At 49.0% G+C, this 12,019-nt stretch overlaps 1 protein-coding gene across 3 annotated transcripts in view; it reads left to right on the top strand.

Annotated features, from left to right (window-relative positions):
• Window positions 1–232: 232 nt before the first annotated feature.
• Window positions 233–12,019, top strand: part of Nipa1 (NIPA magnesium transporter 1) — a 65,447-nt gene continuing 53,660 nt past the window's right edge. For 2 of the 3 annotated variants that reach the window (XM_063249801.1, XM_063249800.1), the window contains exon 1: window positions 233–444. In XM_063249801.1, the coding sequence (XP_063105871.1) occupies window positions 282–444 (163 nt within the window). In that variant the 5' untranslated portion in view covers window positions 233–281. The remainder of the gene's footprint in view (window positions 445–12,019) is intronic. The other variant, XM_063249802.1, reaches the window with a different exon arrangement.

Below are 12,019 nucleotides of genomic sequence, written 5' to 3'. Positions count from 1 at the left end.
TCCCTCCTCCTCACCGGCGGAGGCTCCCCCGTGCCTCATTCCCGCGAGCTGGGCCTCTCCGGGCGCCGCCCCAGACCCCAGGCCCGGTCCGCAGCGCCGAGAGCCGCCGCACGCTAGCTGGAGTCCCCCGAGCGAGATCCAGAGACACCGCAGCGGCCTCCCAGGGGGCCCGGAGCTCCGCCCACGGCCCCGCCCACCATCCAGGCCCCGCCCCCGGGCCCGCGGACCCGCCCCCTTCAGGGCGCGGCGCAGAGGCGCAGGCGCGAGGGCGCGCGGGCGGCATGGGGACTGCAGCGGCTGCGGCGGCGGCGGCGGGGGAGGGGGCGCGCAGCCCGAGCCCCGCGGCCGTGTCCCTTGGCCTCGGCGTGGCCGTCGTGTCCAGCCTGGTGAACGGGTCCACGTTTGTGCTGCAGAAGAAGGGCATCGTGCGCGCTAAGCGGCGAGGTAGGGCTCGGGCCGCGAGGGCTGGGCGGGGATGCTGCAGAGGCTCGGTCCTCGCCGCGCCGCGGTCCCTAACCTCCCGGGCCACGCGGCCTCCCCGCGACCCGGCCCGGCCCGTCTGCGCCCTGGCCTCCCGCCTGGGCCGGGCCGGGCCGGGACCGAGCTGACGGCGGCCCGGGCCTCGTCCCGGCGCGGCGAGCGCCCCCGCCGGCGGCCTCTGCGCCGGGGTCCTGGACGGAGACGTTTCTGGTGTAGACCTGACCGGTCTGCGGGCTGCAGAAACCCGAATGGCCCCGCCGCGCTCCCGGGGTGCACAGGTTCCGGATCGCCCCTCTCCTGGTGCAGGAGAGCTGAATATGGTCTGGAGGGCCCCGGGACTCCTGGTCCAGCGCGGGGTCAGCGTGCTCTGAAGCAGAATGAACATTGCCTCGGAGGGACTGGAAAATCTTGTGGTTGGTGGTCGGAATCTCACGAGACTGTTTTTAGGAGCTCCCAGGAAAGGACCGGGCTGCCAGTTCATGGGCCCTGAGAGGAAGTAAACCTATGTAGTAGTGCAGATTCCAAAACGCAGGTGGAGGGTCCTCTGTCCCTGGTGGGCGCCGAGCCAGCAGTGCCTTCAGAGAAGAGATAACTATGGGTATTTGTTTAAAGAAGTTAACTTCAGAGTGAAAACATCGCAGTCGTCGTATAAAACCCAAATAAAACCAAGCATGACTTCCCAGGGATGTGGAAGTGTCAGAGAAGCACAGACACACCTCAGGCACACACGTCTGCTAACAGCACTGCTCAGGGGCACTCGTCATTTTGACAGACCTCAGGGCTGGGTGGAGTGTGTGTTGTGACTCAGAAATAGCTCACGTGGCCTTAATAAAATGATAGGAGAAAGGCACTTTATCTCTGTGATAGCCTGCCAAGTCCCATGGCCCCAGTGTGACCCTGAGAAAAACACGGCAAACCGTACCGACCTGAACTGGGGAACACATACAGAGATGCCAACCAGTTCTCTAGTCAAAGTCATGAAATCTGAGACACTGTCACAGCAGGAGGAACCTCAGGACACATGACACTAGCTCTTAAGACTTTCAGAGAAAACAAAGGAAATCTGTATGTGTCATTTCAGCTCAGTTTATGTATTTCAGAGAACTGGTGACCAGCAAACACAAATAAACCTCTTTAAGAGCTCGTCCTGAGTCAGCCTCCCTGACCAGCACTCCCTGAGTGCTGGGGTCTGCAGGAGTGCATCGCCACCCCTGGCTACACTCCTGTCTTTATGTGGCGGTGTCAGGAATTTTGTCCTGTCGAGGGGAAGCTGACTAATACAGCCAAGCTGCAGAGCGTGAAACGAGTCAAATGAAGAGCGAGGAAAGGGGGAAAAGTAGAAAACATGAAAAAAAGGAAAAAATGAAAACAAACCTTTCGTAAGTGGGGAGGGCAGGAGGGGTTGAAGGGAAGGTAAATAAATGGGGAAAACACATTGTGTCATGTACAGGTACAAATTCTCAGTGATGAGTGTGATCATTATCGATGTCCAACATGTGCCAGTAAAATCTGACTGAAGGAAAAAAAGTCAGGGAAAAACCCCAGAAACTGGAGTCATGCTGGGTGTGGTGGTGCCCGTCTGTGCTCCTAGCACTGCGGGAGGCTGACCAGGAGGATTGAAAGTTTGAGTGCAGTCTGGGCAACTTTTAGTGGTTTTCCAAGACTCTGTGTCAAAATTTAAAAATAAAAAAAAGGTCTGTGGGTGTAGCTTAGTGCAGAGGGTATGGGTTCAGTCCCTAGTACTGTAAATCAAGGAAGCAAGTGAGCAGAGTCAAACAAGCAAAAAAGTTGTAAAATCCGGTTTTAAGAGATCTAAACTTGTGATTTCTTTTTTAAAAATTTTTTTAATTTTAAAGGGGGTAAGATTAAACACAACATAACAGAACAAAATGGGACATAAGAAAGCAATGTAAGAGATATAAATTTCAAAGCTACATGACCTAGATCTTCACTGTCTATCATATTGTCTCTTGTTTTCTTCCAAATAATTGTCCATGTCTTTACATACAGAGAATTCATACAAAACAACATAGTATAAAACAGATCTGAATAGAACGAGGAACCAGACAATAGGGAAGTCAGTAATGGCTGTTGTAGAGTCTCTTGTTCTCTTCAAAATAGCTGTCCACACTTTCGTGTATATTGAAGTTCAATAAAACAAAACAGGCGGGGGGAGGGGTTGCTTGGTTTCCCGGTGCTCCAGGTCCCAGAATGGTGCGGGTCCCAGTACACACCAGTGGCTCCCGTGCTGGGCCACCTGAGCCTGCCACACGCACAGCCGCTTACCAGGGGGGGAGGGGAACTTGTGATTTCTTACCCCGTAAAAAACTGTGTCTTATTGCAAGTTTAGACCTGAAATAAATCACCCCGTGGCAGCATTTCCAGACATTCTCCACTTAACAAGAGCCAAGTCCTTCCGTGGGAGGTTTGGGACTGGCTTTCTCTTCAGTCTCGGTTTTGTTTTTTTTGGTTTTTTTTGGTGATGGTGGGGGTACCAGGGATGAAACTCACAACCTCATGTTTGCCAGGTAGGCACGCATGCCACTGAGCTAAATCCCTGCCTTAAGTCTGTTTTTTTTAAAGACAGATCTCACCATGTAGCAAGGTTTACAATCTCATAATCCTCCTTCCTCGGCTTTCTGAGTGCTGGGGTTACAGGCATGTGCCACTATAGGAATCTTGGGTGTCTTGTTTTGTATTTTGGTAAGTCAAAAATCTTTCCTTTTGGTGTTCTGTAGCATGAGCCTAAGACCTCCTGTGAGCTAGGCAAGAACCATCCAACTGCATTTCCAGGACTTTTTAAATTTTAAATGGAGACAGGATCTCACTGAATCGCTTTGGATGGCCTCAAACTTGTGATCGTCTTGCCTCAGCCTCCAAAGTAGCTGGTGTTACAGATGTGTGGCTCTACACAGTACTTAGCCTCAACCTCACTTTTATTGTTTTATTTTTCTAAGACAGAGTCTCACCACATAGTTCAGACTAACTTTGCACTCACTTCCTAGCCAGGCTGGCCTCAAAATTGTGGCAGTCCTCCTACCTGAGCCTCCTGAGTGCTGGGATCACAGGTGTACCACCACGCCCAGCTTTAATCTCTCTTCTAAAGGACTTTACCAATGAATCAGCCAGGTGAAAGTCCTGGTTGGCCAGGGAGTGCATCCCAGGCACAGCTCAGGGTGGGGCTGCCTGGCTCCTGTCCGAGTCTTCTTCGACATGTGAGTGAGAATTAGGCAAGGAGCCAGGTGGGTTCAGGTCATTTGTAGAACATCTGTCCCTTCGTGTCTGTTGAGCATGATCCTAGACCCCTGCAGGTCCCGAATTCAAGCCTCTCATTTGATAATGATGTGATATTTTCACATAGTCTGTGAAATCGGTAGGTCTCCTAAATCTCCTGTGTGTAGGTGAGTTGATACCTGATGCCATGTACATGCTATATAAATCCTGTTATACAGTATTGCTTTAGGGAACAATAAAAGGAAAAAAGTGGACATGTTCAGTGCAGATGCTTTTTTGTTGTTTTGTTTTGTTGAGGGTCTCGCCTTGTAGTCTAAGGTGGCCTTGAACTCGCAGGGGGTGGTCCTCCTGCCTGTCTCCAGAGTTGTAGGATTGTCGTTGTACACCACCACCCTGGGCTGTGGTGCACTGCTTGAGGGAATACTATTTTCCGGATGCGGTGTTGGGGTCTGAGGCTGTGGAGGGCCAGCTGTGCCCCTGGGAAGAGGGGTTTCTTGGAAGGAGGGAGGAGAGTAACCGTGTGGTAGGAGTGCAGTGTGGTCTCTATCAGGTCTCTGCCACCATGGAGAGAACCTGAAATGAACATTCAGTGAAGGGAAGTTTACCCTGGCGCACGGGGTACGAGTGGTTGGTCCCTGGTTGCCGCACCTGTTGCTTTGGCCTGTGGCACCAGAGTGCACCATGACACCAGGTGTATGGCACGCGAGGCCCGCTCACCTCACAGTGGTGGGGAGGCAACAAAGGAGGTGCCAGTGTCCTACAGTCCCCTGAGGGGGCTCCCCGTGACCCTAAGGCTTCCAGCACCTCCTGAGGATACCACACGCTAATGACAGGGAGGTCAGCATACGGGTGTTTGGGGGACGGTTCAGATTCCATCCAAAACGTGTCCTGAATAATCAGTGTCTCAGAGAGCAATAGTCTTTGTTTGGAAAAATTAGTGTTGTAACAGGAGTACACAGGCCATAGTGAATGCTGGGAGGTGGAGCCAGGAGCGGGTTTTGAAGGCAAGAAAGGAGAAGATGTGTGCACTCTGAAAACTGAGTTGTTGGCCTTAGAGGCCCGGGGTTGCCGGGACCTGCTTGCCGGTAGAGTGTCTCGCTGACAGGTGTTCTGTACAGTGTGTCCTCTCTGCATCGCTGCATTCTTGAAGGGTGTGACAGATAAACGTCATTGCATGAGTCTGTGAGGAGCGCATGTGACAGGTGAGATGCTCGCAGAACTAGAAGGGGCTGGTGGAGCTTACAGAGTGTGGTGCTGGACTCACCCCAGGAGGGAGGCGGGCGTGCCGACCCTCGCCCTTCCCCACTCCGGGGTTCTCGAGGCCTGATGAGAACAGTCTCATCTCAGCAGTGACATCTCCTGTGGCTGGTGTAACAGGCAGGGCAGAGTTGCTTGCTGGGAGCATGGATGGGAGTCAGGCTCTGCAGGGGACAGATCATCAGGGAGGTGATGGGGGCTGCGGGAACAGGTGTCCCAAGACAGTCTCAGCGGAGTGGTGCACTGGGGACTTGCGGAGACTTTTCATAGAGAATTAACGCTGCAAGGGATGCTCTAGACTGGGACCAGCTGACTGTTAAAGAAAATGCTCTTCATTGAAACTGCAGCAAAACACTATCTCATGACCCTTGGGGCGGCATTTGTCAGACAGACAGAATCCGCGTTGCCTCGGGTGTGGGGAAGTTGAGTGCCACGTGCTGCTGTTGCCATGGGAAGTGATGCAGCTGCTGTGGGAAGCAGCATGTTTGTCCCTCAGAGCACAAGTGCGGAGTTACTGTTCAGTCCAGCAGTTCCGCTTCTTGGATTACCCAAGGGAGTGAAGGCAGGACTCAAGGTATTTGTGCACCCACACCCAGCGCATTATTGGGAATGGTGAGAAGAGGAGACCGTCTGAGTGCCCCTGGGGCTGTGTCCATTGCCCTTTTGTTGCTGTATGAGGTGAACTTGGAAGAGAAAGGTTTTGCTCACAGTGTGGAGGTCTGGGGTGTGTCGTGGCAAGAGTGTTGATGCAGGAGGCTGGGAAGCCGAAGACCAGAGTCTTCTCAGCCTTTCTGACAGCAGTGACCTAGGACATCCCATCTCCACCGCTCCAAGATCCTGCCATGTCCCAGCAGCACCTCAGGCTGTCCCAAGCTGTCCTCACCTTGGACCTTTAGGGAACATTCTAGATAAAAACTGCAGCACTGTAGTGGGTAAGTGAAAAGTGACCTATCTGTAAAGTGGGATATGATTCAACCTTAAACAGGTAGGAAATTCCAGGACATGATACAACACAGATGAGCCTCACATGAATGTTGTATGATTCCACTTAACATGAGACTCCAGAGCAGTCAGGTTCTGGAGATGGAGAGTGCGATAGTGGTTTCAGAGAGCAGCGGAGTGGGAGCTGTATGCTTGGGGCGCGGAGTTTTATTTGGCAAGTCTGCAGAGCCCTGGAGATGGGTGGTGGCAATGCACAGCAGTGTGGATGCTCTCAGAACGGCTGTGTATTTAACGATGGTTAGACAGTAACTTTTGTGCATATTTTACCAAAATAAAAACAGTTCCTTGGCTTTTGTAGTGTTCTCCCTGAGAGGTACAGCACCCAGAGTGCAGTCCTGTGTGTGTTGGCACACTCAGAAGAGGAGTTGTCTCCGGTGAGTGTGACCTGGGGTGCTTTTTTGGTTGCCAGGGGATCCCCAATTCAGTGGTGGCAGGACAAGTTCAAGTCTGGAACGGACACGTGCTTTCTCCCTGCCTTGCTCCTGACACTCAGCACACAGCAGGTGTGCACACCCCGAGACGGAGACAGAGCGGGCAGCAAGTTCCTGCAGTGGTGTTGAGATCCTCTGTGTGTGGGTTGCCATCCTCTGTGTGTGTTCCCTTGGCACCTGTGTCCTGAGACCTGAGACCTGCTTGTTTGCATCTGGACCTCAGCTCCTAAAAGGAGGGCGGGTTCTGTCCACAGGGAGGCATGTGGTGGACACCGAGTAATGGTGTCTAACTGGGTCTGTGAGGCCATGTAGTGTGTGTATGTGTGTGCACACTTGTGCGTGGGGAAGCCACACTTTGTATATTATGAAAGTATTTTAAGGCTATCTTCAAGTTGTCATTTACTGTAGCTGACCTCATTTACTGTAGTTTCTTCTAGGTAACAGATAGCAGAGTTGTCACTACATCTGAAAATCTGTAACTCTGTCTCGCCTTTATCTAATGTGGAGAAAAGAGCGTGGGTAATAAAGACTGTGTTGAGAACCAGTGAGAGTTTGGAGGGCTGGGGGGCTCTGCAGCTCACTCCAGCTTACTTGGCGCTGTTTCCATTAGAAAAGGCGGTAGAGGAGGCGGCTGCTTGTTGAAGAACCGTGCTGTGGGCCCTTCATGCTTGTGCTGTGGGCCTGGGGGTTGACTGCTCAGCTGGCCACTGTGGAGTGCAGGCTGGCCTTGTCTGTGATGTCATAGTGGTAACCAGCTTCGCTTTTGGAGTGAGGATCTAGTTAAGACCCATACATTGCAGTGAAGTGGCCCCTCTCTAAGTCACTGGGTTCAGAAATGATATAGGGCAGGTCGAACCCGTGCTGTGCGCCTGCTTCCTGCCCTGGGATTGTCTTTAGTCTGACATGAGCGCACTGTGCCTGGCGCCTTGTTGTTAAGGACTCTTTGGAATGGATGCCTGGATATGTTTTCCTGTGTTCTGGCCGTGGAGAGGCATGTGCAGACACGTGGCTGTGTGCAGTTCCTTTGCTTGTAAGTTCCTTGTGTGTAAGTCTGAATGTTGATTATTTAAGAAGTCTAAAGACCTGAGTAACCCAGCAGCTCTACATCTTACAGTGTGGAGGACGTGCCCTCACTGCTTTAGGATGCTGGTCAGTGTGTCAGCCTGAGAAGTGTACAAGTTAGCCAAGTCAGCAGGGCCCGGCTCTTCCCTTTGCCAACCTCCTCACCCTGTGCAGGAGGAGGGCACTGGGCCCCTGTGAGTGCTGCAGTCACCCGAGGCTGGCACCTGCTTACAATCCAGGGAGGAGAAGCAGCTTGTCCTCCCCTCCTGCTCCTCCAGCTGTTGTTCAGCTGCCTTGGACTGTTTTCCTCAATGCCACGCCACCCCGCCTTGGAGCCAGCTGATTACAGGCTGGTACCTCTACGAACTGTGAGCTAAATAAACCTTTCCTTCCTTCCTTCATTTTAGGCGTCGGGTAGGGAGAAAAGTAACCAAGTTATTACTGAATAGTGTTTTTCTGTTTGAAAATACCACTGTTTGCTTATCCACTTTTGTGTGGATGAACATTTTGATTGTTTCCAAATTTTTGCTCTTTGAATAAAGCTGTGATGAACGTGCATATATGTACTTTACAAATATTTTTACTTACCGTACTAGGGATCAACCCAGTGAGCACACCACACTTACTAGGCATGTGAGCTCCCCTCCCTGCTGAGCTACCCCCCTCTAGCCTCCAGTACTTTCTGAGTTTAACGTTTTCATTCCTCTTGGATGACTACCTTGAGGTCACAGTTCTGAATCATGGGGTAAGAATACAATTAAATTTTAAGGAGCTGCTAGATATTTTCCTACTCCAGTTATACTGCTTCATGCTTTTATCAGTGGTTTATCTGTTTCAGTTGTTCATATTCTTTCCAGTGTTCGGTGTTATCCTCTGTCATTTTAGCTCTCTAGTGAGCATACAGTAGTACTGTACATCGTTGTGATTTGAATTTACATTTCCCATATATATTAATATTGGCATCTTTGAAAGAATTGGCCATTTGTATATGCTGTTTTTATGATGTGTTTTCAACTCTTCCTATATTTTATTGGGATACCTTTTTTATTGACTTGTAGGATGTATAGTACACATATCTGTTTACATATTATGTAAGTACATACACATGTGTATCTGGATTCAAGTCTTTGTCAGGTGTTAGGATTGCAGATTTTTTCTCGTTGGATTGCTTTTTTTTTTTTTTTTTTTTGTAGCACTGGGGATCGAACTCACGACCTTGTGCTTTCCAGGCAGGCGCTTATGCCACTGAGTTAAATCCCTCGCCCTGTCTTACTTTTTAAAATGTGGTTAGCACTTGTGATTTTCGCCTGAGCATCTTTGTTTTTCCTGAGGTCATAATGGTATCGCCCTATTTTTTTCTCCCATCTTTATAGCTTTAACCTTTACTTTTAGGTCTGAAAGTCATCTTGAGTTAGCTTTTGTATATGATCTGAAGAATGAATCAATATTCGGTATTTTCTAAGCTGATCTCTTGTGTACTGAACCGTACTGGTGCTCAGTCTGTGGTCTGACCACACATGTAGTTTTGAACTCTCCCTTGAGTCCGTGTGTCCATTTGTCCATGAGCTAAGTCCACACACTGTCCTGGTTATGTGGTTTCACATTAAACCTTAAAGTCAGATAGTATAAGTCCTAAAAAGTTGTCCTTTTTCAAAAATTTTTAAATTTTGTTTGTTTTTTAGTACTGGGGATCAAACTCATGACTTTGTACTTACCAGGCAAGCACTTGAGCTGCTAAGCGAAATCCCCAGTGCAAATTGATAGGATTTTCAGCGTGGCTAAAAAGATAAGAAATATGAAATAAAAGTGGCCTTTATTTTAAGAATGTGGAGAGAGATTTCATACCTCTGGGGTCTGGCATTCTCTCTACCTGACACGTGGTGTGGGGGGCATACAAGTAGCTTAGGTTTGGGTGGAGCCTAAGGGGCATTACTGATGCACAGGTAGACCATTGGTATTCATTCGGCACCACAGATAAATTGCCCAGGGGTGGGAAAGGTGACCTCAAGATAGAAACCCTTGGTTCTGCCTCCCAGCCTCTCACCGCTGCAGCTTCCCATCCAGGGCAAAATCTTTTCATTCCCGTCTTTTTATTATTAGGAAAAAGAGTGGAGTTTTTCTTTCTTTTACTGCTTCCTGCTGAAAGTACTGTACTGGGGTTTAGGAGGGTTAACAGGATGACGGTTGATGCCCATGTAAAAGCTAGTGCCAGGTGTTTTAACCAGGACAACTTTATCATTGGTGAATACCCATACATTAGACTGGAAAAACAAAGAAACAAGGTGTTATACAAGGTGTTATGAGGAGGCAGGCCACTATCATATTTAAGAACCCAGGTGAGGTAAAAGGAAAGGTGCCTTTAATTTTGATATGTCATTTTATCAGGACCGTGTTGAGGTAGAATCATTGCTACAGTGAGGTAGAATTCTGAAACATAAGTGTGGGGTTAGGAGGAGTGAAGTTATGAGAGGTGATTATTCCCCCATCTGAAAGGGTAAAAGTTCAGAGGGTAGGTAGGTAAGACTTATCTCTGGTATGCATGATGTGGGAGTCTTTAGGAAAGACTATTGAGAGTCCTGCTGTAAAAAGGATAAGAAATTAGGAACCAAACTGGATAACAAAACATGACAGCCTTCGAGTTGTGGCTGTGAGGCCTTGGTGAGGTGGAGATGAGTGGGCAAAAGGATGGTTAGATCTGGGGCTGGGAGGGCAACACTTAGCCTGAGTGATGTGGAACCAGGATGGCAGTCTAGCAACTCTGACCACTGCTGAGGTTTCCAAGAAGACCAGGTATGGGCCGCTCCACTTTGGTTGTAGTTCTTGCGATGGTTTTATGTAACAGGACTTTCATAAGTGTATCAGCAGTCTCCCTGGTTGTGGGAAAGGCTTTTATGTATCCTGAAAAAATATAAACAAAGGTGAGAAGATAAAATTTATCTGTCAGTGTTGACCAGGTTTGTGTCTGAGAAATTGGTGAATAGGAAAGGAAGGGGGTGCTGTGTGTCCCTGAGGAGAGGGTTTACTAGAGATAACAGGTGTAAACTGTTGAGACCTCAGAGTGTCTGGGTCAGTCTGCATAAACACAAAGGAATAAAAAGGCATTTTTAAGATTTAGGACAGTAAAGTGAGTGGTGGAGGGAAGGATTTGAGAGCATGGTATAAGGGTTTGGCACCACTGGGTGCACTGGGGTAACAGCACTATTGAGTATCTTAAGGTCCTGTACTAGAGGGTGAGACCCATCAGGCTTGAACACCAGGAGAATAGAAGTATGATAGGGTGAATGGGTAGGTTTAAGAAACCATTGTCTAACAGGCATTTAATTATAGGTTTAAGTCCCTGTAAATGTTTAGGAGCTATGGGATATTGGGGAACACAAGGAAAAGTTGAAGGATCCCTGAGATGAATTAAAATAGGTAGGACATGGACAGCGCAGGTAGGATAGGAGGTATCTCAAACTATGGGATTGACCAGAGAAGAAGCAATCTGGAACCTGCATGGAACAGGCCCTGTCTGTAAAGGCTGCATAGGTTGGCCGTCAATACCCCCTATAGACTGAGGACTTAATATAGTGGCTGGAAAGCTCAGGAAGAACCTTATACATGGCCTCTATGTCCACAAGTATAGAGAATGTCTTACCTGAGACCTCCAGTGGGACTTGGGACTCCGAGAAGGACACCTTAACGGGGGCTGTGGACCCCGAGCCCCATCAGTCTTCAGCAGCAAGTTTAAGCAGATGTCAGTGATGGGTTGGGAGGGCACCAGTTAGCCTGTCAGTGATGAATCTGGCAGTGTTGGCATTTCCTGTGAGGGCTAGAAGTTAGGATGGCTTACCCACTCTCTGGTGGCTAGGACAGTCCAGTAGCCCTGGGGTAAGGTCCCAAAGGAATGCCAGGATGGGGCACTCTCTTCCCCAATGTCCTTCTGCTGCATTCGAGGCATGGTCCAGGAGGGGCTCAGGCAGCTCCACCTTGTGTCGGTTTACCTGTCTCAGAGCTCCAAGTGTCACTGCTAAAAGATCAGATGGTTATTTTTATTTCTGTTGTTGAAAACATGAAAAGCCATATTAAGAAGGTCTCCCTGTGGGGTTTGAAGGCCAAGTTTAGCCTTTTGTCTTGGAATCTGGCCACAGTAGAAGGTATCTGTAGAATTAATTAAGTATGCAGGAGTTAAATAATATAATCAACAGGATATTTATAACTTTAGTAATGGCTTCTCATAAGGAGGATAAGGTCCAGGGAATTTTAGGAACTGACATGTCGTTCATTTGTCATATAATGTATCTCTTTATGCTGTTAAAATGTCTAATGCCATCTGATTTTTGGAGGATGGCCTGTTTTATTAATTTTACCTTTTTATTTAGGAGAGAGATCAGCTATGGTCTCATTTAACGCCAGTTGAGTACAGTTAATTATGGCTCAGCGGAGGGCAGAGCCAGGGCAGTCAGACAGGCTGGCAAATGCTCAAGCCAGGTCTCTGCCCCAGTGTTGGTCTTGTTGTTTTGCATGCATTATCTAACCTTTTTTTTTGAAAAGGTCTAATGGATTCCAGCAAA

Source organism: Cavia porcellus, unplaced genomic scaffold (assembly GCF_034190915.1).
Source record: "Cavia porcellus strain 051 isolate PalLab524CR breed Dunkin Hartley unplaced genomic scaffold, mCavPor4.1 scaffold_6, whole genome shotgun sequence".
Lineage (NCBI taxonomy): Eukaryota > Metazoa > Chordata > Mammalia > Rodentia > Caviidae > Cavia > Cavia porcellus.
The sequence above is the reverse complement of the archived record's forward strand: the minus strand, read 5'-3'. Positions and strand labels throughout refer to the sequence as shown.